At 39.0% G+C, this 27031-nt stretch overlaps 1 protein-coding gene across 14 annotated transcripts in view; it reads right to left on the reverse strand.

The window, feature by feature from the left end:
* The window catches only part of NRG1 (neuregulin 1), a 194587-nt gene that overhangs the window by 19915 nt on the left and 147641 nt on the right, over positions 1-27031 (reverse strand). For 9 of the 14 annotated variants that reach the window (XM_064477477.1, XM_064477476.1, XM_064477475.1 and 6 more), the window contains 2 exons: positions 12956-13085; positions 285-343 (listed from right to left, as the gene is read on the reverse strand). In XM_064477477.1, the coding sequence (XP_064333547.1) occupies positions 285-343; positions 12956-13085 (189 nt within the window). Of the gene's footprint in view, positions 1-284; positions 344-920; positions 989-12955; positions 13086-27031 lie in introns of those variants that run through there. The other 5 variants (XM_064477474.1, XM_010987993.3, XM_064477480.1 and 2 more) reach the window with 2 other exon arrangements.

A 27031-nucleotide genomic window follows, 5' to 3' on the forward strand; every position in this document is an offset into this window, starting at 1 on the left:
ATAGGCTATCGTGTGGTGTCACTTGATTCCAGATCCATTTCAGGAGCATCCGGGGCCTCACACACCTATTTGTCTGTCTCAGAGCTAGTTCAACTAGTCATGAGCAGAGAAGTCATACAATCACTCTTGTTAACGGTCTCATGCGACAGGCAGAGGCAGTCAGTGTTAGACCCGGTCAATGCACCTAGCTCTAGGTGAGATCTGAGGGAAGATGCAGTGACAAGAAAGCAGCACCAACTGAACATGCTCCTACTCAGGCAGAGACAGAAAGGGAGTGGACGTACTGTAGAAGCTGGCCATTACGTAGTTTTGGCAGCGATCACCAGTAAACTCATTGGGGCACCTGAGAGAAGAAACAAAAAAAACAATGGTAGAAAAAAAAACAGAGAAAAAGAGAAGAGGTGAATATATGCTAGAAAGAAGCTCCTTCAGTGTTCATTTGACTGAACTTGGTGAGTTCACCCTCAGGAACTGAGTCTTTGTCCTAATCATGGCTTCCAGACTCTGGCATCTCCCCCAAAGGGTTCAACATTTGGACAAAAAACCCAGAAAGGTCCCAGCATTTTAAGTGACTGCTTTCTCTTAAAGGGAGCCACTTAAAATGAAAGGGGACGTTTTCTTCATCTAGGTTTTCCATTTGATAGCACTGGTCCCAAAGGTTAGAAGGGTTTTTTTGGAGGGGCCTGCCCACCACCATCGCCAGCATCACTGACCGTCCCAATGGGTTCACGATGACCTCTGGGGTCTCCGTGCTGAGAGACAATTAAACAAGGTCATATGGAATGGGATTATGCCCTGAGTGGTTAAACCATAATTAGAACAAAAGGAATCAGTCACCACTGAGCTGTAAAAGCACCAAGAGGTAGTGATTGTTGCTGTAGTTTGGGGGAGAAAGCAAATTTCAGATTATTTTAACATACTTTCTTGGTTTTGGACTTTCATGGGCACATTCTCAGTACATCTTGCTCCAGTGAATCCAGGTTGGCACCTAGAGGGTAAAAATGTAATAAGCAATCGAATGCTAAAGACACTGAACTTTCAGCCTGGCAAATTTCCTCCTACAGAATATGAAAGTCCTACAAATGACCTGGTGGCTGAGCAACGTAGAGAAAAGGAAAAGACAAAACATTTAGAAAACCGTGAACCGCGAAAACTGTGGGGTGTATGTTTCTGTTGTTGTTTGCTTCAGTCTTCGTAAGATCAGTTAACTGCAATTTAACTAGAGTGAGGCTGAAAAGTTGAACTGGGGTGGCAAGGTCTGGGCAGCTAAGTCAGTTTCCCTTTGACATTTCCTTATTTGCCACCGATCACTGACTCTTACTCTGTTAAAACACTGGTTTTAGTTAAGAGCTTGCATGGTTCAGTCCATAATCTTTTAAGATTTAAATGATCCTGAGCTTTTTCTGCTGTAAACATAATTTTGTATTTAGTTTCATCGGTATTTTTATACGTTATAAGCTAAATCATCAAACTGCAACAGAAATCAAGCACTTTGGCACACCAGTGATTACTGACAAGAAAAACTGCATTCTCTGTTTATTTTTTTCCCTTAAGATACCACAGATTAGGTTTCGTTTTTAATGGTGAAAGACAGAAAGAGGCACATTTTTATCAGTACAAATTTCATTTCATCCAACTATCCCACATCAAACACATTAAAAAAAATTTTAAAGTTATTCTTCCACAGTGGTATTTAGTAAATGTCATTTTGCGCTTAAGGTAAACTATTTTGAAATTATATAAAGTTGACATTTTACTCACTCCCCTACATTTGCCTATCAAAATTCCAGAATCTTGGTAGAATATTGTTCTTAAGGTCTTGTAATGGGGCTGGGCCTAAACGTGGAAGTCCTTTATAACTGTTCTTTTTGTTGCAGTCCCTCCAGTAACTGAAGAATTTCAGGCTGGATTCATTTTACCCAATATCATACTCTAGTAAATAGGGTCATTGAAAGGTTCTAGGACACAAATACACTTCCTATAGACGCCCAGCACCCACAGCCGTGGTTATCATTAATAGCTCATCTATATCGTAACCACCATGTGCAGACCTCGTGATTTACATACAACCCTTTCTTCTCCTGGCATCAAAGAGATGTGAATAAAACTATTCATTTTTACTAATAAAAGATTGATTTTTTTTTTCATTTCCCTTAAAGCCAAATTCAATGCCAAGAAAGTGTTATCCAGTGATTTGGTAAGAGTGGCTTGAGAGAATAGACACTAGCACGTTCAGATTTCCAGCCCCATGAGTACTTGTGTAAGCAAAGTGTAATTATGATCATTAACAATAATGTCAGTAAGCTTAACCGCAAACATCTCGTATTGATATGGTTTTTAAAAAAATTCTTCAAAACATTTTTTGGATAAATGAACTGGTTATTTTTGTTTAGAATATTTTTGCAGCAATGACTAGAGAGAAAGAGCTACTTGAGGAAACACAGAAATAAGAACTATAGCCTGTGAGGCTGGGTCATTTCTCATGAAGATGTCAGTCTACCTGCTTCAATAAGAATGTCTTCCCAGGTAACACAGGAAAAACACAAGGAAACCTGTTTTCCGTTAACAAGTCATTTGACATAATAATTTTTGAAGTATATGGGATTTTTATCTGTACATCTGTTTCTCAACCAGGACTGTAAATCCATCTAGACATACACTATAATTAAGTAGGTGATGCCAGAATTAAGGCTACATCTATAATGACCACTTCATCTTACCTGTTTGCATTCTTGATAAAAGTTAAAATTCTTATATTGATCACATAATAATCCACTTGCTTCACACAAAGAATATAATATAAAATATGTGAATATGGGGCGTGTGTGTGTGTGTGAGAGAGAGAGAGGGAGGGAGGGAGAGAGAACCATCAGAGGCAAGAAATTCACTATTTAAGGGCCATGAAATTAACAAACAGCTGAGGAATCATGAGTCCCTTAAAAGAAGAAACTCATTTACTAGAAAAATTGCCATTTATGCATCTTACGTGACACTTTTGAGATCAGAGGGCACAGGACAACTAGATGAAAGGGCTCGAAAACCTTACCCTATCAATTTTCTAATTAGTGTGAACTTCTAAAACGATATCTCCTAGGAAACCAGCATGATGAGATGCTGGCTTATCTGTATCACAAGATGAGATAGACTGTTTGGTGCAGTAACACTAGATCTGCTTAAAGTGCGCCAATCCTTTCTGGAATCATCAGCTCTATCTGAACCAGAAGTATCTTTTCGCTTACGTTTATCTTCACTCAGATGAATCGTCTTAGTGTAAAGCCTTATACATATTCAATGTGGGGTCCAAGGACCAACAGCACCAGCGTGTCCTGGACTCTCAGGCCCCAGTCCAGAACTACTGAATAAGAACCCACATGTTAACCAGATCCTTAAGAGATCTGCATCTACACTAAAGTTTAGGATGTCAGGGACCCTGACACCTCGGGAGATGGATGCCAAGGCCCTCCATCCTGGCATCACCGAATCTTGCTGCTTGGAGGTGAGAAGCCCATTTGGCTTCACTGGGCTCTGTTTTCCTCAGTGATGAAATGCAAGGATTTGACTAAGTGACGATTCAAGGTTTCTTTTTACCGCAAAGGTTCTGGGAGTCGCCCTCACACACGAAATCACTGTACAGCAACCCCGACATCATTTCTTCTGAATGTATTACCAGTCGGGGAGGACTCAAGAACTTTAAAAAAAAAACATTTCTGATAGAATGGATTCTTAAGACAATCATGGAGGCAAAACAAATTTCAACTACCTGTTCCTAAGCAATTCAAGGGTTCATTGGCGACAAGTCATCATGTAACTTTTGTGGACACACAGAGTTGTTGCCAAATCAAATGGAAGAAAGGGGAAACAAGTTTCTGCATAAGCAAACTGCAGGCTGCACTGACTGTGTAGAAAAGGCATATGCAAATGAAAACTCACCGGATCCACAGGCTCTGATTAAATTCTATGGAATTACTTCTAAAAGAATAGGAGACTGGCTTCTCACGTATTTCTCTATTAGCATTGTATTTTTTTTTTTTAAGTGTATGTTAAGCATCCAATCTACCACTTTCAGCAGAGATAAGAGTACGGTAGATTTAATCTGACTCTGAACAATATTTGGCATGAGTCTGAGCACATTCCAAGAATTTTATGTCTTAGAAGAATCTTTTTGAATAGTAATGGAACCACTGTCATAACTTCAAAACTATATATACTGTTTCTTTCCCTGATAGAGGATGGAAAGCATTAAAAAAAAAAAAGATTTAGTATTTGCTTTTAACATGATAAACAATCTTTGTTCTATATTTGTTCTTTTTTTTTAAAATTGACACCACAACATATTTATTGACTCCATTTTGTTGTTAGTATCACATTAACTTCAAACATATGAACTAATGTTTTTTTTTTTATTTCCATACAGTTAATTTTTTTCCACTTCTAAAAGTTTTGGTATTTACATGTGTTTTCTCTTTCACTAAATCACTGAACGATGGCTTGTATTGCCTAGGGTTTTTCCTTTTTCTGACTTAAATTTTTTTATTTTATACAATTTTTAAAAGTTACTCTATATTTGTTCTTAATGAGATAAAAATTCCCAGACAGTTTTGTCTGAACTGAAGCATCACCTTTTCAAACTAACTCCTCCCTGCCTGTCACCTCCCCACCCGCCCCCTCCACGCCCTGGGTGAGGGACTGCTTTCCGCTGTCACACTGCCCCTCTGCCCTGATCTTTTTCTGCCCTTACTTAGCTGTTTGTGATTCTCTCTGCAGGACAGTGACCGCATTCTGATCATGTCTTGTCTCTAATGTTTAGCACACTCCCTGGCTCATAAAGGACTCTCATAAAACGTCTGTTAAACTGAACCCAAGAGAAGACCAGACCCCAGTGTCCCATAAAGAATTATGTCAGAGAGACTTCCATGCAGTCAACTGATTTGCCAAGTACAGGTCAGTTTTGAACTTTTGGTTTTTATTTTTATAGTTAGTGACAAACTGTCTTCTCTCTGTAGACTTCCAAACACTTTTTTTTTTTATAGGAGCCCCCAGTATTCCCTTCACAGGCGCCCTCCCCTAAACAAAAACATTTAGCATTGTGTTTGGAATTTGGAAAAGACTCTATAACTCTCTAACAGACGTCTATTACCTCAAATTTAAATCCTGTTACTGAAATACCATTTTACCTAGGACTCAATCAAGCCGTATAATCTAGTAACCAAGACTTCTGCACAGCATCAGTAAAATAAAAACTGTTCTTAACAATAACCTTAATACACGGTGGATATCCTGATGTGTTTACTATGTCTTTGATCATACATGCATGTATTTTGAGAATCAGTTTAGTGCCTGGTGTACTTTTTAACCTTCTAATTGCATAAATTATTTTCCATCTTTTTGGTGGAGACACTAGACATATTCAAAGATGCTTTCGGAACCCCAAGAAATTTCTGCTTATTTAGGGTTTGCTAATTTTATAAACCATTATAAATGGACTTGTGGTTTTGCAAATTTATTGTCAATTTATAAACTATCCTTAGACATCCTTTCTCGTCCTTTCTTTATTTCTTGGCTTCATTAATTTCCATCAGGCCCTCCCTTGGTCAGGCAGAAGAGAAACAGGTCTACATCTGGTATCTCCTCTCTCTAGTCACCACTTCACAATGGAATATTTGGACAATTTTTTAGACAATTGTCCAAAAAAAGAAGAGTCCCTATTGTCTTTCCCCTCTACCTCTATACAAGTTGGGGTATTTCCTTCATACTGTGCAACATCAGAAATAATTTCTTTGCTACCCATGCTTACAAATTTCAAGTAATGGACATGCCAGCACGTACATACTGGGGACTCCTGGCGAGTTTAAGTGTCAGGCGTTAAGGCCTTTTGCTCTTCCTCCGAGAACCAGAGCTGGCGGTGTACACACGAGGGCAGATGGGGCTGGTCTGTTTTTCTACACTCTCAGATTGCAGGGGCTGACTTCTCTCACCCTTTTGCTCAGGATTCTGACTGCAGCTCGCCCACTCACTGGCTGAGTATCTGCGTTGTAGATTATTCTTTCCCAGATGGGTTGTTACTGTTAGTCTGCCTGTTTCCAAGACGAACTTTGCGCTGTTTTCTACCGTGGAGTGAAATTTCTTGAGCATGCTCTGTGCTTTTCTAATTTAGCATTCTTTATGGTATCATTTGCCAGAAGCATTTGTTTCCTCAAGGGAATGCCTTCTTCAGCATCATTACAGAAAATGTTACATATAATATGTTCCAATAACATTGCCGTGAGACCCAACCCTAGACCTCCCCATCACTGTTCAGCTAGCACGGGCGTCCCATTCCTTTTCTATCACGATCAGGGGACGAGTTCTCACTTCTTGAGATACCAGTAGACACAGACTGGTCACACTGGACGCGGGGTAAACCCTGGGGGAAAAGCGTTCGAAGCTGTCCTGGTTCCCCACTGCTGTTTTTCAGCGTCTAAGACGTACAATCCCGCTAATGAAGATGGCAGTGTTTATGAATGAACCCCCTCCTCGTTTGAACCCCGGTGCCCTTCCCAAGGCTCTGTTTGCACAGCTTGTTCTGAAAAGCTCATCGGGAGATGAAAATCCTCGCCATTGTTTACTCTGAATGATGTATCCTCTACTGTGAGGTCAAACAATTTAATCGGATATGGGCTCAATCTGCACTCCATACATCTCCACGTCCTTGTGACACAAGCACGGACGCAGCTGATCTGTGGTTTGGGCTTCCTCTCTGGACGATGCCCTTCCCTGTCTCTTCAAACAGCTTAGAGACTCAGAACTTTACAGTTCCACCTACTCCAGCCTCGCCTCATGATGAAACGTCTAAATATTCACTTTTGACTTAAATTGTTCAATATAAGTATTTCAAAATTGTGTGTATTTTATCTTTTATTTTTAAACATTCATTTTTATTGATGTATAGTTGATTTATAATGTGTTAGTTTCACGTGTACAATAAAGCAATTCAGTTATATATATATATATACACACACATACTAGATTCTTTTCCATTATAGCTTATTACAAGATACTGGGTAGAGTTCCCTGTGCTCTACAGTAGGTCCTTGTTGGTTATCTATTATTTATATTAGTGCATATCTGTTAATCCCAAACTCCTAACTTAAATAGACTATATGCTTCTCAAGGCAAGGACTGCATATACTTTTTCTTTCCCAGGGAGTATCTGCCTCTGGCTAGTTGGGGTCCCCCATTACACATTCCCTTAACCCCCTAAATACTCTTCGGAGCACTCAACACACCTACGAATTATAATTAAATTAATTACTTGAAATATGTTTGCTATTTTCAAGAGTCTCCCCACTCCATACGGTCAGAGACCACGTGATTTTGCCCACCCCTTCACACTGAACACAAGCACAGAGCTTGCCTCTTAGAAGGGAGATCAATACCTGTATGTGGCTGCCTAACTGCTTTCAGGAGAGAAAAAAAAGAAGCTGTAAAGAACACTTAGTCCGTGCGCCTGATTGGAGGCAAAACTGCACCTAAGTTGGCTTCCATAAGAAGAAAAGCATTTCCTTCAGTCTGTCTTAGTGAAAGTCGCAGTGACTCAAGAAACACCTAGTAAGTACATGGAGGATTCTAGAACAGGAAGGACACAGAAGTAGAGGATGGCGTTGCTCCAAGAGCTGACCATCTAGATCTAAGGTACAAGGGTCCCAGGCACTTCTCTCCGTTAAACGTGACAGCACTGAAGAGCACAGGGGCGCTGCGGGAAGTGTCTGCACCCACCCTGAGGGGCAGGAGTTAGAGTGAGGATGGCAGTCTGTTCTCGGGGACCCCAGGCCTCACCCAAAATACACCCCTTTCATAGATTCCAGATTTCTCCTTCTACAGCCATGGGGATGAGGCCATAGGACACAACTTGAACTGGACCCATCATCCCTCATTTAATTGTGTCGATCCAGCTATTAATGGGGTTGTGAATCTCACCATCATCACCACTCTGCCAGGATTTTACAAAACTTCAACCGTAGCTAGTGCCTTGGCTTCCCCCATCCCCCGGGCCCCCAGGTGTCTCCAGCCCGTGTGGAAGTCTCTCTTCCCTAGACAGCCATGGTATCTCTCCTGCTCCAGAAGCTCCTGTGGCTCCCTGTGAGCTATCACAGCATCCCAAGTCCTCCACCCGGCCTCCAGAGCTCAGAAACCGACTTATGTCTAACTGAGGTTTTTGTTTTGTTTTGTTTTACGTCCCAGAATGGAGCTGCTGGTCTAGGTATGCATGTCAGTGCGTCTCACAAAAAGATCATTGCAGCCTCAGTGCCTACCTGGTGTACGGAAAAAATCTCCATAAATGATGGCTGTGTTTATAAAGCCTTCCACTTACTCCCCTCGTTTCCTTCTTCGAGTTCTCATTACCATAATAATCAGCTCTGTGCCACTCGGCTGCAGTCACTCTAACTGAGCTACTATTTTAGCTGCTCTGTTTCCATAAATAGACTAAGTTCCCAGGGGCCACAGACTAGGCTTTATACTTTTTCTGTGTTTTCAAAAATGTCTGGTACAGATGTAGCTGTTCTATAAATAAATGTTAATTAATATTTCATTTATTGAGTTTAATTTACTATGATATTTATTGTGACTTTATCACCTATAGTTATATATTTTCACAACTGTCTCTACAATAATGTGTAATGCAATATAGGCCCTTACATGTACTACACGGTTTCATAAAAATTAATTATACAAAACCACAAGTTCATGTTTGAAGGCACCTCCCATCTTCCCAGGCTTTGTTTGTTTGCTTTCTATTTCTGTTTTTTTTGTTGTTGTTGTTGTTTCTGCATATAAGGAAGTTCATGATCAGAGATACTAAATGATTAAATGAATGCAAATGCAAAGTTATAAAGCTAGCTGGTGGCCCCAACAAATCAAATAAAAACTGCTCATGTTAAATAAAATGAAGAATTGGGAATTAAACATGGTGACACACTCTGTTAAGACAGGTGTATATATTTTCCCAATGTCTACAGAGAGAATGTAATTCCACCATTTATTTTTTATTATAAGGGAAAAAAGAATCTTGCTTCCCCTGAGTTAGAAGTACTTTTGCAGAAATGAATTCATTTAATTTCACTGACTCCCTGGAAAGAAATTTGGAGAACATATTAAGTCCATGTTATAAATAAATATATTGTCCAGAGAGTTGAAGTGAAAGGGCTCAAGACTGTTCACCAAAATTGGTGGTTAAAATACTAATCCTCACATGGGGAAGTCACGTCTGTCCATAGGACAGTGTAATGAGTTTATAAATACGATCTGGTATAAAATCATTTTTAGATTGAAAAAAAATCACATCGGCATCTTCAAAAATAGTTCTCTAAGTAAAACTGTTCAGAAGAACAGATGTACAAGAACAAGGGGAGAAAACAAAGAAGAAAGTCTGGACAACGTCATGGTCATGTTCAAATTGTCTTGTTTCTTTGAACCATGCGACTACTGGGGACACCAGACAGTACAGGATGGAATGATTCTTTTCTGGTCTTTATGCAATCTGGAATAGTAACTGTTTTTTTGTTTTCCCCAGGATAAATTTTAAATTACTATAGAGAGCAGAGAAATATAAAAGATGAGAAACACCGCGGAAACTCCCGCACAGTTCCCATGGAATGTCCAAGTAACCAGCAAACCTCTCCTCAGAGAAGTGTTTAACTGTTACATGGTTAATCCATTTGGAACACCTTGTTCTGAACTGAGAGACAAAAGAAATTTGTTGAAAAGTCTTCGACTTCAACTCCCAAGAAGGCAACAAGTGGATTAGGTGACCAGAGAGACTACTTGGAAACTACCATGCTTGTGGTGTTTCCGAGTCATGGCTTTAGTCAGGGATGAAGTTGATTCTGAATGATGTGGCTCATGCTTCAGAAATGTTCTGCTCTAGACACATGGACGGTATGGAAACTATGAACTGGCTTCATACACAGGACCATGATGAGCCAATGCAGCATTTTCCTGTTTTCTGTTTCTATTCAAGTGGTTTTATGTATGATCATAAGACATAGTCTATGATTGCCTTTGTTTCTATTCTGAGTAGTGATTATTTTTAATGCTATAGATGTTTTTAATACAGGGATTAAAAACACTCTCATTTCACAAAAAAAGGCATGGAATATTCTGGATGTTAAATACACTGTAATGCTTCCTTCAATGTACTGTTTACTTTGATGCGTCAATAAAGACATGGTCCAAAAGGGGGATAAAACTCATCAAAGTCATAGATGTCAAAGATACTCTTCCCAACAAGATCTAGTAATAAGCTTTAACACTCTCTTGAAAGATGAGAATTACTCCCCCAAAAAGAGACAATAAAACCATGGTGCCAATTTGCTGAGAACTAGAAGGCAAGTTAGCTTGGGGGATCAGAATGTTCATTCCTGCTCTGCTGCTTTAATAATTATTAGAAGAAAAACACACATTTCGCCTCAAGATTAAAAAATACATATAGCAAGTGTTTTTTTTTTTTCCTAGGTTGGGCTTAAACTTTAATGAAAAGCTGTGTGGGTGAAAAAAATTACGGTTGTTGGCACAATTCCAAAATGGAACAAATGAACAGCACTTAGGCGATAGCGTGTTTTGTATGGGACGTGGGAGGGCTACAGAATGGCTGAAATTAATATGTGGGAAATAGCTGCGCTGGTTCCTAAGAGGCATTCAGGAACGATCGTATGTACTCACACAGCCTGTAAATCTGTGCAATGGCTATGATGAAAAATGCTCATGTTTCATTATTATAATTAAATCTGAGTGGTCTCAGATGCTTTTCTAGAGAAGTAAAAAGAGAGGACAGATAATATGGGTACGATCATTTAAAAAGGAGAAGCGTTTAATTACATCACACACCCAGAATTAGGAGAGAATGACAGAATTTCCTCATGCAATAAATGAGCCTCATATTTTACAGATTACAATTCTCAGCTTCTGGTATTTTCTATTCTGATCAAAGAAAATCTTATAGGAAGCTGTAAAATTTGTTGATACGAATTCACTGATAATTACGGGGTGGGGGTGTGTTTGGGCCGTATTCACAACAAATTGGCAGAACCAAAATCTAAACCTGATCGCTTTTTAACTCTTTGATATAGGTATATAGATTTGAATAGAGTGGTGATCAAAAAGTGAATCTTTAATTTTAAAACAAACACTGATAGTCATAAAATAATTCAGGTCTGAAAGAAATATTTTTTTCTATATACTTTGTCATTTTTAGCTTGCTTTAAAGTTTTAAAGACGCTTACCCATTAATTTTATCTTGGCTTAGAACTATTACCTTTATCAATGAAAGAACTATTTAGTAATTGAAATTAGAATTTTACCCTTGTGATTCCTAGTCTTTTATTCACTATAAAAGTATAAGACCGTAAAAATAATAAAAGTAAAAATCAAATAAAAAAAGACTAAATTAAAATAATAATAATAAAATAAATAAGAGACTATATTTACTTCTATACCTTGTCTGTCTTCATTGATAAAATCAGCTACACAACCATCCAAACTTGTCCTCTCTTGGAACTGCTTCTACTCTTTTAAAAGAAGAGTTTTTGAGGGCAAAAAGGCAGTTCCGGAAGGTACTTGTTTACAGCCATGAGGTCCCCTGAGACAGTCTACAGATAGCCTGTGTCTAGAACAGCACAGGGGACAGCAAAACATTTCTTCCCAATGGCATTTGTGTTTCGTGTTATGATTGTAAAATATGTGCCTTTTAAGATGCATTTTATTACTTACTAATGATGCAGCCTTTCTTAGAACTGGCATGTCAACATTGGTACACTATTTCTATGATGTAAAAGGAAAACGGCCTTCTTAATTATTTCTTGTGCCTTTGTTCTCAGTTTGCTAATTGTTCTTTCTACGAGCTCAGCTGTCTCTCTGACAAACTTGCTCTTCTTGTCAACATTTAAGTCACAAGCTAGTAATATTCTGGAGTAGGAGACAATTGTTACAATGATATGTTTTGGTTTTTTTTTTCTCTTTTAGGACTTGACTTTAGAACAATGGGACCCAGCTATGGGTCAACTGCAAAATAAATGTTTCATCATTTCAGTGAGACTTTAAACATCTTTTACCACATCAAACTACTTGAATCCATGTACCACATACAGCCTAATAATATCAAAAGTAGACTCAAAATGCATGGCATAATAAACATGTGCTTTTTAATGAGACCTAAAACTGCAAGGTTTAAATATTTAATGTACTGATAATATCTTTGTTTTTTTCTGCCTGTTGAGTGAGAATAAATGTGAGACTTCTTAATGGTGCACCAGCTCCTTCAGGGTCGTTGGAGAAAGCGCCATTCTAAACATATCTGTAAATAACCGTAGTGCATGGAAGGACACTCTGCCTCCTACATGCAATGATGCTACACACACCGCGTGCACTTCCAAACAAATGCACTTTGCTGTTTTTTTCATTTGTGAGATCAACCTAAATTCCCTTTTAAAAAATACTTAAGAAAGAACAAGCTAATGGCAAGTGTAACAGAAGTGTCAGTAAAGGGTCTTCTGCCCTTCTGCTTCGTTTAGTTGTCCTATTCTCTTTACAGGTGACCCCTGGGGTAAAAAGGAACATTATCTTAGAGCTTCCTTCATACATTGGATGGAGACGTAGGTATCCAACGTCATAGGCCACTAGGATATTTGCACATCTCTTCTAGGTAACAATGAGGAAAACCACGAGGAAAGCAACTTTATAAATATGAAGGCAAAAAAAGAGAAAAAAAAAAAACCACATTGGAAAAAGCAAAAAACCACTCTGGATATAACACAGAAGATGACCAATGGTGTGAACTTTTCACAACACTCTACAAATAAAACAGCATTATTCAAAGGATGCAACGGAATTGGAAAAAGCAGCAATAAAATATCGTAAGACGTGGGATCATCTGAAAGAAGCAGCCATGGACATAAGCCACACAGAGGATTGCTTTTCTTACTTGCACAAGTATCTTGAGGGGTTTGAAAGGTCTTTCACCATGAAGCACTCGCCTCCGTTCACACAGAAAGTTTTCTCCTTCTCCGCACACTTGACAAGATGGCTTGTCCCCGTTGTAGACGTGGATGTGGCTGGATAAAAGATAAAGAAGCCGACAGGTTTACGTCTGTCATTCCCTCTTCTAAGCAACCTCTAATTTTAAATTCTTTAAAAAGGAAGAGTAAATATAAGATGCGGTGTACTCCACTAAACTTTCAGGCTCAAAAAACAACAGCAAGGACCTCAGTACTTTCTGGATGTAATGAAACAGAGTAAAGTCATAAAAGGGAAATTACAGTTAATTCATTTAATTATAGTTAAACAGGAAACAGGTTCAATATTTTGTTTAACCCATATTTTATCTTCTAAGGAAGTTAGAAAAGAGAAGATCTATTGTCATGAAGCAAAATACATTTTCCGGGAAGGCTCAAAAATAATGACATGAAGTCGTATCACTGCAACTGAATTTAGGTATCAACGTCCACAATTGTTAATGGTAACTCACTGATAAAATTATTTTCAAAATTATGTGTTATATCAATATGGACTTCGTATTTTTTAGACAAAATGTATAGCAAAGAAAAATACAAGGTGGCTTATTTGTTCCTAATGTAAAAAATTATTATTAATTGGATATATGTCAATGTATAGATCAGGGGCATTCCATTCAAAATTTCCATTTTTCTCTAATTTCTACTCAGAAGAATATTATTAAATGTCTGATCGCCATCCTGCTTTTGAAGAAATGCAAAGATAGTCTAATATTGCTGCAAATGTAGACTAAATCACAGCAAAATTCACTCAATCTGAATTAGGAGTAGAAACAAGTTTTAATTTTGGTTCACAACATCTTCACGTGATAAACTTGATATTCACTTGCCTTCAAACTTCACAGTTATTGAAAAGTCAAGCTGACAATGATTCCTCCACCATTAGGTGCAGGGATTTAGTATCAGAACTTCTCCCCACTTGTTTCATTGGGAGCATCTTAAACAGGACTCAGTCTCAACCCCAAACAAGTCTAACTTACATCACGTTTATCCCTGATATTATCAGGATGAAATGCAAAACCACTATGTCAAGCCATATTTACTCTTCCAGGGTGGGAAAAATCTGGCTTTAGACAAAAGTTGTCTCATCTGTTACCTGACTCCTTCTTAGTGATCTTCAACGCTTTGTCTTTCTTACCAATTTCTATTTTACTATTTGCTATTTGCATGTGAAATTCAGATGCCCTTGTTTCCTTTTATTTGACCTGTCATGTCTTACTTTTCTATTTTCTTCTCCCTTTCTTTTTCATTTCCTTCATAAGTTAAGTGCACATTTTGCTTTGACACGTAACCCAACTGCTCCTCCAACTCTGCTTCATTCTCACTCTACTTGATCAAAATATTCAGCATCTGATTGTTCAATTTCTGAATTACTCAAGGCCTGTCTTGTCTCTTATTCTCCTGTTTAAGGCGTGTTTGGGACCATTTCACTGCTCTCAAGATGGCTTTTAGGAGGAACAGCAAAGGACAGTGCAAAAAATGATTTGCACTTTGGACACAGATCTTCAGATCCCATCTCCTGCTAGCTTTGTGTCTAGAGCAAGTTACTCAACCACTCAGATGGTCAAATTTCCCAAGTAGGAAACAGGGGGATTTACAGGACTTCGATAGAGGTTATCAATAATCGAGGTAAAGGTTGGCACAAAACTGGCATCCGATGAATTAGCAGGTAATATTACTGAGCACGTAAGGAAGAATCTTAATTTGGGTATGTATCAATCAGATGGAAAGCTTGAGAGTCGAAATCTGAAGATTTCAAAGAGGCATGCTTTCTTTGAATCATGACTATGGATCATTAAGAACTGGGTCCATTTTTGTTGTTGTTGTTATTAGAACAAAAAGTTCTTTCCAGAACGTATTTCCAGGTGTCCTTCTCAGGGCTACAAACCAAACAAAAGGAACCAGGGAGGATGAGGAGAAAGTTGATTTTACCCTGTTATCAGCTACACTTTTACCATCTTTATCAGGAAGAGAGGCAGGTCACTGGCATCATTTGGACTATAAAATCACAGAGCAGACAATTTCTATACATCCCTTAGCATAAATTTTAACATAATATTATATTTTCGTGTGAAAAACTGTTTATTTAGGGGCTATGAATGTTTTCATCCATGGCAACTGCTTTTACAAAATATTCGGAGGGAGTTTGTCTTAAAAGTTAAAGGTTTTGTGCTTAAGACTTTCAACTGCTGACAGGCATCCACGGGATGACAAATTGGGCAGGGTATCTCTGCTGTCCCCAGCGACAGTGCCGAGGGGACCGCCTGCAGTGTTCTGTCACCATCGTTCTTCCAAAGGAGCTCTGAGCCTCAAGCAGACCTCAGTGGTCTCTGAATCCCTGACAGGTTGCTAGGAATCACCCCTCACCCGGGCTGAGCCGCAAACACTGCAGCAGGCACTTTCAGAACAAAAGCCAAGGCTTTTATTAAAAACAACAAAACCAACATCCTCTCCCCTCCCCCACAACTCCCTCAATCCACGTTAATAGCAAACTAAGAATGAACATTAGCAGAGACAGGTGCCTCATACCTAGTCCTTGGACTTCCTGATCTTGTGAGATCTAATAAGACTGTAAGTAAATGTAGGTTAAAACTAGAAATAGTCTCTTTATTTCAGTCCTTTAGAAATATTCTCCCCTGAAATGATTATGCTTTGAACGCCATCTTGCAGTGCTGAGTTGTGACACATTCGTTTGATAAATTCTTAGATCATGACTTGAAATTAGTTATGGGGTATTTGATAATGAAATAATTCTTGGAGAAAATGAAGCAGCAACTGTCTCATACGGTCACAGGCAATCCTGCTTAGCATTTTTAGTAGCAGCGAGAACACAAATGATCACGGAATTGCAAAGCAGCAACTGACTCCCAGGTGACACAAAGTGTGAACTGACCGGGTACAGCTGTTCTGAACCAACAAGCCAGACACAGGAATAAGTTGTAATTGTCAGAAAAACCTGGGGTGGAGATGGTGATACATGCACCTTTCCGATTTTTGCCAGGTTTCCTTTTATTCTCCTTGGTAAAACGCGGTGCACAGTCAGCACTAAGCAGATCTATGCATTTTGCAGCGATATCCTTTCTCTTTGGTCGATACACGTTGTATTGCTAAGTCAGTTTCCGCATGGTAATTCTGCCAGAAATTAATGAAACAGACAAAGCAGTTTCTTAAACCAAGCTGTGGAAACAACATTCTTTCTGGGGAGAGCTGGGAGGAGTTGATCACAGGTAAAGCTAAAGGTTTTGCCAACAGAATGTGTTTGGCTGCATAAAAGGTGACCTTCATAGCTGTTCCTGGAAGTAGGTGACACAGATCTCACTCATTCAGTACTTAATACACCCTGCCTCCCTCTGCTTTGCAACTAGTTTGTCATCATCTGGGACCTGTCATCTTCTAGTAAAGTGCGAACTGAACAGCAATTAGGAACACTGATAAATAGGACTCCATTACTTTTATGTTTGTCATTTATATGAACATTTTATCCCAAACACACTTTCCTTGGGATGTTAGCAACTACAAAATTACAAGGAAGAAAGTACAAATACAACAGTTAACTTGTTCCCAGAGAACATTCTTCTGAGTGTTTCATTCTCCATCTGGTCTATTTTGGCAATTTAGGTCAAGACTAGTGACCATCCCAGGGAAGTCTGGCTAGTTCTGTGAGTTAGCCCAGGATCTGGAGACTAAAATCACCACTGACAGACTCCCCAAATCCTGCACGACGCAATAGGATCCCTCCCTTCTTCCTAGCCTCTCTCCCTTTCTTCCTTCCCCAATTCTTAAATGACTGCCTACTTTATGCAAGCCGTAATAACAACAACTGAAGTTACTGGGGTTGAAAACCGTAGACTGTGAACAATTCTCCCTAAAAGGAGATCTTTATAGATCAAATGCAGTGGAGCGACACTGGAGTTAGCTGAGACGCGTCAGGCCCAAGGCACAGTTTTGCCAAAGACGAGCTGTGAGACGCCGTCCAGCTACCTGCCTCCGTCTATTCAGCTGCAGGAATGAGCCATCACAGGGTTGGCACACAGTTTGATAAAATATTTTGTCAGTTGCAAAACTGCACACAAAGAGATGATCTGTGTCTACGGCTGATGGCATAAATATGGAACAAAGAGAAGAAAAACACTTCTGTCCAGACTCTGTAATTACATCTGATCAAGCCTCAAATGTTGTTTCTTAGTAAATTATTCTTCTACAAAATGTGAAGAGATGGTCTGACTTGGAGCGGTAAGCAATGAATGACAGCGAAGCATTAAGTAAATATCCGTAATTTACTCTGTTTAACTCTATCAAAGCCTCTGTCAAAAATGTATTCCCCACTCAACTTGCTTATACAGTAAGACTGAAGAACAATTCGAGCTAAAAGAAAAAGGAACTATCTTACATGGGTAGTTATTTTCAACTTTCTAGAGTCACACAAATTCTCTAATATTTCTGACCGAGCTTTCGAGTCACATGAATTAATGGCATTTATAACGTTGTGTGTTACTGTAACAGTTTAAAAACAATAAAATATTTAAAAATAGGGTGTGATGGCCATGGAATCAATTTTGTTTATACCTAAACATTTTGGAAATCACATACTCTTGCACTTTTTAGTAAATACACAGAATAAAATTTTGAGGAGTGCTTAAGAGTTCTCTGTCCATTACTAAACATTTCCCTATGGAGTCACACAATCTTTCCTGTGGAATGCCAGGCTTTTTCCGCTCAAGGCAGGCTGCAGAGAAAATAATGCTGGGAAGGTGGCTTACTTTCTCGCTAGTTTTAAGTGGTGTTTTCCTTATCGGTGAAGCCCACGGCAGGGACAGACCAGGGCCCTTACACAAATGCAAACTGCTGATAAGAAGTCCCTTCCATTCTTCTTTGACAATGAGCAGGAATTAGTCTGAGCATTGAGCATTTACCCCAAGGAGCTATCATTTGAGCCTGTCTTCCCTGAGGCAACGAGTCCTTACTAGGAGCTTTTAGGACCATTCTTAAAGTTTTACTTGCAGACGATTAAACTAAATGACTCCAGGCAATTTTCTCAATAACGTATACAAGTTTGAACAATTTTTATATTCCAACATGCAACTGTGAATCACTACAAAATTGCAGGGGTTTTTTTCCCTTTAATCCTTACCTGTGATATCTTCCATGGCTATGTATTTAGCAATCTGCTTGACTTCCTGCTCTTTAATCTCCCAGTCTTTTTTTTTTTTTTTTTTATCTGAAATTATTATTCTTGCTGGGAAGATGGCGCCCCAGCAATGGTGTACTAGAAGCACTTTGAAATCTTACTGGGAAAAAATGCTGATGTGGTTCCTGAAAACGAAGCTCTGGCTCAGAAGCTGAGCAGGAAAGGCTGTGCCACCTAATGGATCTTCTATCGATGCCCACAGGAGGACAGGGGAGGCATTCGCTCTCCAAAGGAAAACCCAGAGCCACTCTCAGAACCACTGAAGCATCATCTTTCTGGGCTGGAATTTTTTTTCTGAGTAGTAATTCAATCCTTTGCTGAATAGCGAATAGGTTCTTGTAAAAAGGAAAAAAAAAAAAAAAATGACAGGAGAAGACAGAAGGAACCGGTCCTGACGTGAAGGTTCCCAGAGCCAACACTGCGACTTAAAGTGGCACACCATCTCCTTGGCCTCTCCTCTACTGCAGTCTGCGACAGAAACATCCAGGGAAGCCAGGGAGGAACCATCATGAGACCATAAAGGGAACCAGAATTTTCTAAAGTAGAAGGAGGGCATTGCACTTCATGGACCTCAGGACTCGGTGATACGCTGGAAGTACTCAGAGGTTTGTAGATTACCTACAAGGTGAGAGTTCGTCCAAAGAAGAAGCTGACACCATGGGCTGATGGAGGTTTAAGAGATGCCCTCAGGCTTTGGCGCTACTTAAACACACATAGAATGGTGGACCGAGAAGAATCCTAACATATTTTATAGTTTATCCTATATTGAAAAAAGAGGAAACAAATTGTCTCCAAGGAATATTTCTGCAGTCTTCCATAAAATATCCCGAACTAAGAATTCACAGAAGTGTACAGGGGAAGACTGCCCAAGGTCACCCAGGTGAATGAGGGCATGCTTGTCTTCTGTTTTGTTAAATGAACACTGGGGCCGGAGGAAGTTAGTAAGATTCTCTTGAGCTCCCCCTTTACCTTACAAGCTCTCTGGGCAGACCCTAGTATTCTTTCTTTCTTCCTTCTTCAGCAGAATGAAAAGTGACCTTTGGGTATTTCTCCTCATAAAACAAAATTATAACTTATTTTTTAAATTGAAGTACAGTCAGTTACACTGTGTCAATTTCTAGTGTACAGCACAATGGCCTAGTCATGCATATACATACATATATTTGTTTTCAAAAATATAATTTTTTGTTGTAACACTGAGCTTCCTTGCAATTAAACAGAAAGCATAGCCTAAGTTCCCAGCAGCTGCTGAGCAGGGAGATGTTTTTGTGTCATTAGATAGTGTTATTCTTAGAAAAATAAAATTGTCAAGAAAGGTTATTTTTTTCAAGCATCGAAGCTGCTTTTTTCCCTTCTTTTTTTTCTGATCGCACATTTCACTCATGACGCGGTGTAATCATTCTAGCCTACTACCTCTTAGAGCATTGTGTCAGTGGCATAAATGCCTTGTGGGATGTCTTAGCTTTCTTAAAGAAGGAGTGTCTTCCCGCAGTGCAGTGTTGGCTGGGTGGAGTTACAAGAAAGCGGCATTTTCTTCCCTACAAAGGCAACAGGCTTTTCTTATCCAAGAAGCCAACTCCAGGAAGACAGTTCTGCTATATATTTTCTACTAATCACTGACAGATTAACCTGAGTATAAAATTTCCATAGCCAGGAGTCAACAAACTTTCAAGCAGTCCCTTAATCTTTCCCCATCAATACCTTTTCCATTTGACCGGCTTAATTGGATATATTCATAGATCTCGCCACACTAACTGTAGAGGGGGCACATTCTTTACTGTGTTCTGCATTTTCTACCAGCGTCAGTTTGGTTGGGAGAAGGTCATGTCAGTGTAGAAAATGTTCACACGCCACTTTCCAAATTCATCAAAAGTTTGGAGCACCAAACAAAACGCATTAAAACAAAGGGGACTGTTAAGGGATTCAGTTATGCAGAGAGCTGCTGAAATTACCATGTGACATTTAATGACATAGGTTAATTTATTCATCAGCTGAGAAACATTTAGAAATGAAAGTAGATGAAAGGTCAGAAGACAGATACTATGAGGCAAATTCATGATCTTACTCATCAAATTAAAAAAAAATCATGGCATATCAAAAATAAAAGCCATATGGTCATTTCAATAGATACAGAATCAACATTTGATGAGATTGAAAATCAGTTTCTATAAAACTGTCTGTAAAGTATTCTTATCCCCAAAATTAAACCTGAATTTCATCCAGCATCCTGATAGTTACTAATTTACAGGAGGAACGTAGGTCAGAGGAACATATAAAAGAACATGATGGATGCGATCGGCAAAACCCAGACTCTGGAGAACTCTATAGAACAAATAAGCTAATCTCTTTAAAAAAAAAATTACAGGAAGATAAAGACACAGACAACTAGAGCTAGAGACAGATCAAAAGGGCAAGAGAAAAGAAAACCCCCGAATATAGACACTAAAAAGAGACATATAAACCAACCACAATGAGTGACATTTATTCGGATCCTGATTCAGTCATAAATATACGATATTCCTAAAAGGAAATCTGATCACTGATTAGAGAATAAAATATTAGTAGCATTTGTATATGTGTCGAATCCATGATGGTTAGGTATAAAAACGTCCTGATCTTTCAGAGATACATGCTGAAATATGTATGCATCAAAGGATAAGATGTCTGGGATTTCCCTCCAAATAGTAAGAGGGGAGGGAAATGAGTCAGATCAGGATAAAACAAAACTGGTAATTGCTGAAGTGGATGGTGGCTACGTGGAAATCCAACATAGCATTCTTTGTACTTTTGTATGTTCACTATGCATGTTTCAATTTATACATATATAGGAACATGTTTAAATATATGCTTGCCTATGTTTAAAATTTAAAAATGCAAAATTATCAATTTCAGGCTTCTCAAAGCACATCTTTATAAAGTGAAATTAGAATGATACTCCATATTATCTAAAAATGCTGACTTTTAGCTCCAACCTAAATCATACTTAACACTGAAACTCTTGGTGGGAGTGGCTTCCTTAACATCAAGAACAAGCCAAGAATGCTGATTTCTGATGCTGTGATTTAACTCTGCTCTGAAAGTCCTAACAATGCAACAACGCAGGAGTAAAACATCATGCTACACCGGTGGGAAATGAGAAGATAAAACAATCACTGTTGGAAGATGATATGATTGGATACCAGTATTAACTAGCCAGGAAGCCCAATGACATAAAAGCCTTATCTTTACAACAGCAAGAGGAAATAGAAATCAATTAGGTCAGGCAGGCGTGACCCTTACAATAAGTATGCAGAAAAGGAGATACTTGAAAAGGGTGGTATATTAAGAAGGGGAACCGGGTCTGTGCTTAGGGGAGAAGCGATTCTGTTAAAGGGAAAAGCAAGTGAATGTGTGGAGGTAGAAGAAGGAAGGTCACGTTCAGTGAAAGGTAGCAGTTCATTCTGACCGGGAGATGGATAATAAATAGGGAGGTGAAGTTAATGAGGCTATGAAATAATAATACATCGTATTGGAGAAGCCCCTGGTAACCTGGCTGGAGTTAATGTTTAATCCAGGTCGTGGAGAGAGTAGCGCTGGGTTTTTGCTTAGGGCCATGATGAATAAAATGAACGGTCTCTTCTGCAGCTTTTGGAAGGGGAGCCAACGGAGGTGTGGAGACCAGTGAGGAAGCCGATACCTAGGTCCGGATGAGACAGGAAGACGGCTCAAACTAGCTCAGGAACGACAGGAGAGGAATACTGGCACCACGTTTAAGAATTAACGCTGCTTTGTGTTTATATATATTAAAATTCAGCAAGAACTAAATGCTGGAGTCTGTGCTTCACACCTTGTGCTGCACCCCTTTCTAAGGCATCTCAGCCGCCTAGCACACATTTTTCTCACCACTCTTTACACAATCTAGGAATATTTATTATGATCAATGTGATACTATGAGACAGAGGCAGGCCCATTCTCAGTCCTGAGTCCTCACTGGTAAAAATAAAATGTCAAGTCTTAGTACCGAAACTACACGACTGATGCTTTCCCAATTTAACTCTATCACGTGTCCGTCGATATAAACATTAAGAGCAGAAGGTAACACAGTCAGCCTGAAGTTCTCAGTTAAACAGATGATCAAGGCAGTGATAGTCCTAAATGTTATGAAAGCATCTCCCCGACGGGAAATGATCCCTGACCAGTGTCTTAAGTAATCTAACCTCTCAGTGTTTTGCATAAAGAAGCTTCCAAAAAAGTGTAGGAAAAAAATGGAGCCAAGACAACACAAGATACAATCTTCCAAGGCTTTCAGGTTTGAGCCAGGCCCCTTTGGTCAGTGGCTCTAAACACAAGTCTGAATAATATTCCTTAGAATGGTGCCTTTGCAGCTCAAAACCCCTACACTGTACAGATTTAGCCAAATCACGGCAATTCTGCGTTTGTGTGATGGCTATGGACATAAATGGCCAGATTCTGGATCCACAAGCACATTTTCCTCACTGAGGCCAAAGGTTGCTGCACACAAAGGAACGGAGCAGTAAAAGCATGTTCGAACACAGGAGTCTCGCCGTGACATTTGGCTAATTTCAGTCCGCGTATTTTCCCAGAACTCCCAGGGGCAACTTGTTCCCTGGTTCGTGATCAGAATAGCAAACCATCCTTCCCTGTAAGATGATGTGTCGTTAATCGTCAATCTGCACGCAGGCTTTAGGCTCCTAGCACAAATTCTTTGTAAGCAAATAACACCTGGAAATCTACGTTTTTTCATTACTGCTATTGCGGGGAACGCACGGCCCATCTGAAAAGGGATAAAACAAGGTTTCAAAAAAAAACACATGACTTTAAACACTTCACCTCGAGAAAACTTTCTGCCCTGTCCACTCCCCCTCATAGGACTAGTTGGTCTCATAATATTTAATTCATAACAGGTCTTGTTTTGCTAAAGAACATACTGCTTTTAGGTTAGAGATGAGGATGGGGGCGTGGGGGGGTGGAATATGACAGTCAAATCCTGAGCCTTTATGGGAACTGGGCCAAAATAATAAATTAACCTTGGCTACCTTATGCCTAAAGAAGCTTTCCTTCAAGCTTTGGGGTTTTTGCTTTGTTTTTGTTTTTTAATTTCTGGGCCTTGACGCTCAAACCGAACAGACACCTGTTTTTCTACTGTTGGCATTAAACTTTGTGGTTCAATGAAAAGGAACCAGACAGGTGCACACTTTGAACTCTTTCCCCAAAGTACACAATATTTTAAAAAAAACTGGAGCCATATGTTCAGTGTCTTTAGTCTCATTGTCTTGCCTCGCTGTTTTATATATACACATCATTTGCTTGTTGGAAAAACTCAATGGAAATCATCATTCTGCTTAGAGTTGAACCAAAAAAGGGCACGTTGAAGCACATTGTAAAAGAAAGGTGGAGTGGAGGCCAGGGTCTTATCTAAGCTTGCCTAGCTATTTCCCCACACTGCAGAAACGGAATATTAAGAAGGTCCACACATAAGATCTTAGTTATAATTTATTAGTTTTTTCCCCCAGCGGTGATATATCTATCTGTGTTACGGAATAATAATAATAATAATAATAATAATAATAATAATAATAATAATAATAATAATAATAATAATAATAATAAAGCTTCTCTGGAAGTTATAATAATTCCGGATGGCTGAAGACTTCCCCCTTTTCAAATACAAACTGTTTCTGTAGACACTGCAAGTATGTGCTGAACACAGATCCGTGTCCTCTCCATCCATAACTAAGGTGCTTCATACTCCAACATGGATGAGAGAAACAGCGCAAGGAGGGAATCGCGGCTGTGCAGCACATCAGGGGTGAGGGAACTGCGGTTCTACAAGGCCACCTAAACAGGCAAGTGTGTGTGTGGTGTGTGTGTGTGTGTGTGTGTGTGTGTGTGTATGTGTGACTCTTCTTTTAGAAAACCAACTGCACTGTATTACCCATTGACTTAAAGTCTGCTTTATAACCTTAGAGTTTTTTGTTGTTGTTGTTGTAGGAAAAAAAAAAAAAGACAGGACCCGAAGGAGTCATTGGTAAATAAAGATGGAGGCTATTTTGTCCTTAACTCAACCTCATAACTCTGGCCAGCTTTTCCTAGAGCTTACAGAGTGCCCAAGATATCCCACGATTCCCCCCTCTCCATTTCTGTTTTCTAGACGTCTTGTTTGTTTTAATCTAATCAGTTGATATTAGTTCATCATAAAGTCAAATATAATTTGAAACAGACTGAATAGAAATGAATTCATTATTTACCAATACTACTAAAGCATCTGGTTATTCTTAAAAATATTTAAAATTCAATTTTATCCTTTGCAAAATTCAATCCTCCAAATATCTGCTTAGTGATTTTTGTCTGTTTTTATTTTTTTGTTTGTCTGTTTGTTTGTTTTCAGGATTCGAAGCCTATTTCGTCTGTGAATTATTTTAGTTGTAAGTAACAAGTTTTCGTTGTTCAAAGGTGAACAAGCAGAACACATGGATGAACAGATGGAAATTATAAGTGATTGCATAGTGTCAAAATATTTCTTCTGAAGTCAAAACTAGGCATGGGCAAGTCCACAGTAATATCCACAGAAAATGCTGGCCCCACATATTTTTAAAATTAAAAAAAAAAATCTTACCCATAAATGTGTGAGAGAAAGTAAACAAAAAAGTAGGCTGATGATGGATGGAAGAGAAAGGATGCTGGCTCTGGGGAAACTTAGCACCTCTTGGGCCCTAACAGTGAATCTGAAGTTCAGTTCAGTTAGGAAGGGTGGGACGCCAGCTTTGTGACATAAATAAGGATGTAACACCCTTCAGGGAATAAACTTGGTCATCGGAGGGTTTACTGCAACCTAAAGGACTTTTGATGCTTAAGTGAAAAACGTGGTTACTTTCTTCAACTGGTTCCTTCCTGTTGAATACACCATATTCCTTGGGCTGAGAGGCTGGAAAATTCCAGTTTATGGTAAAATCTAGCTTCAAATCCTGACATGACATTGGAGTTTCCTACACAGAACTATAATAACAGCAGCATGGCGACAAGAAAACTTGTAGAAATCGAAGAAGTCTAATGAAATGGAATCTGTTCAGTGGGCAATGTGATCTGTGTTGCTGGGATCACACTCTAGAGACAGGTTAACCCAAGTATATGTGCACAGGTCAATGGCCAGAAGGCGACTGACCTAGTAATTGAGCCTTGGTCTTCTGGCTTGTGGCACCAGGTCTCTAGATGACACTGCTGACTGTTTGAGAAACTCTGTGAAAGAAGTTGTGAATGATCCAGCTCTAGAGATATGAAATAGATCCGATTTATTAAAAATTTCCCTCTATTTTATAAGACTTTCTGTGACGAGGCACAGCATGAGGTCAGAACAGAGTTCCAACTATTCTTAGATCAGAGAACCCTAGGCGTAGAGATCCGGACAGATGGAATCCATCACTATCACAGGTGATTACAAGAAATACCAGGGGTGGCACTGAAGTCTTAGTCATAACTACCCTGAAAATGATCAGGAGCATTTTCTAATCCAAATAACAAAGAGATCACTCTCACTGCTCTGCTAAATCTGATGACTTAATAAGGTAAAAATGACATGTTCCAAGTTAGCTGAAAAGTAATCATTTTAGCGAGGTTGACAGGGATCTGTACTGATTCCAAATATAGAACTTGCTATGTGCAGCATTTTCAATTCCCCAGGCATAAATTAAACTAAGAGACAAGTGCCTTAAAAAATATTCAAAAGTTGAAGAACAGACATGGTTGCTGCTAACCAGGAAGAGACTGCCAAATTCTCCATCATGCTTCTCTCACTCCCTATTTCCAACTCCTTTTGCCAAAAATAATAATAATAACAATATTGTTGTCATTCTGTATAAAGCTCTTTATAGGCAACTCCCGTTAACGATGTCATCCAAAAGGGAAATTAAATTGAAAAATGAAAATAAGGTTGTAACAAATTAAATTGGATTATCATTATTACCTGTGATAGAAACTGCCCTTTTCTGTGCCAGAAACATGCATGTGGGAAAGACTGTCTTGATTCTTTTACATGCTAGAATCAAGGTCTACAAAATACCGTTTGGGAAATGGTTTTCACCAAATGTCGGAAGCTAAACCATCAGATTCATTAGCGGCTCAAAGAGAAGAAAGTATAAGGAAAAGGGCCACGTCAGGCTTACTAGTTACTCCGGTGAAATTCTCCTCCCCAGTATCCAACTTAAGTGTGAAATCTTAAAAAGGAGTGCCATCTTTCTGGGAATACATTTCTGTTGCCTTTCTTGTTCATAGAAAAAATAAATCTACCTGTTACTAACAGTCATATTTCTAGAGTATGACCCATCACAAATTATATCCCAAAGAAGCTAAGAGTTAAACACCAAAGAGCTCATTAAATATGCTCACAACTACCATTTCCACTGGGCATGCTATTTACCATGGTCTGGCTTTAAGGTAATCTTCAAAATAGATCAGGGAAAATAAGTAAGAAGCAGAGAGAGAGAAGACATTTTATGATTACAAAGATGGAAGAATTTTCTTCATAGTATATTTTCACCTTACGTATCTTCCTCTTGATGTCATAAAACTTTATCATTTTCTGTAGTAATCTTGTCTTTTGAAGTAGAAATCATATTCACCAAGCCCAGTAGGTTCTGGCATTGATAACGTTTGCTATAAATAGTAAGGGCATGTTTTTTGTTTCTATTCTGTCAGCTTCCTTTTTTTTTTTTTTTTTTTTGGTGGGAAGGGGGAGAAATAAATGTTGAAGAAACTCAAAAGTTATGTGTATGGTAAAGGCAATACAATTCTTAGCAAAGAACAA

Source organism: Camelus dromedarius, chromosome 22 (assembly GCF_036321535.1).
Source record: "Camelus dromedarius isolate mCamDro1 chromosome 22, mCamDro1.pat, whole genome shotgun sequence".
In the NCBI taxonomy this organism is placed as follows: domain Eukaryota; kingdom Metazoa; phylum Chordata; class Mammalia; order Artiodactyla; family Camelidae; genus Camelus; species Camelus dromedarius.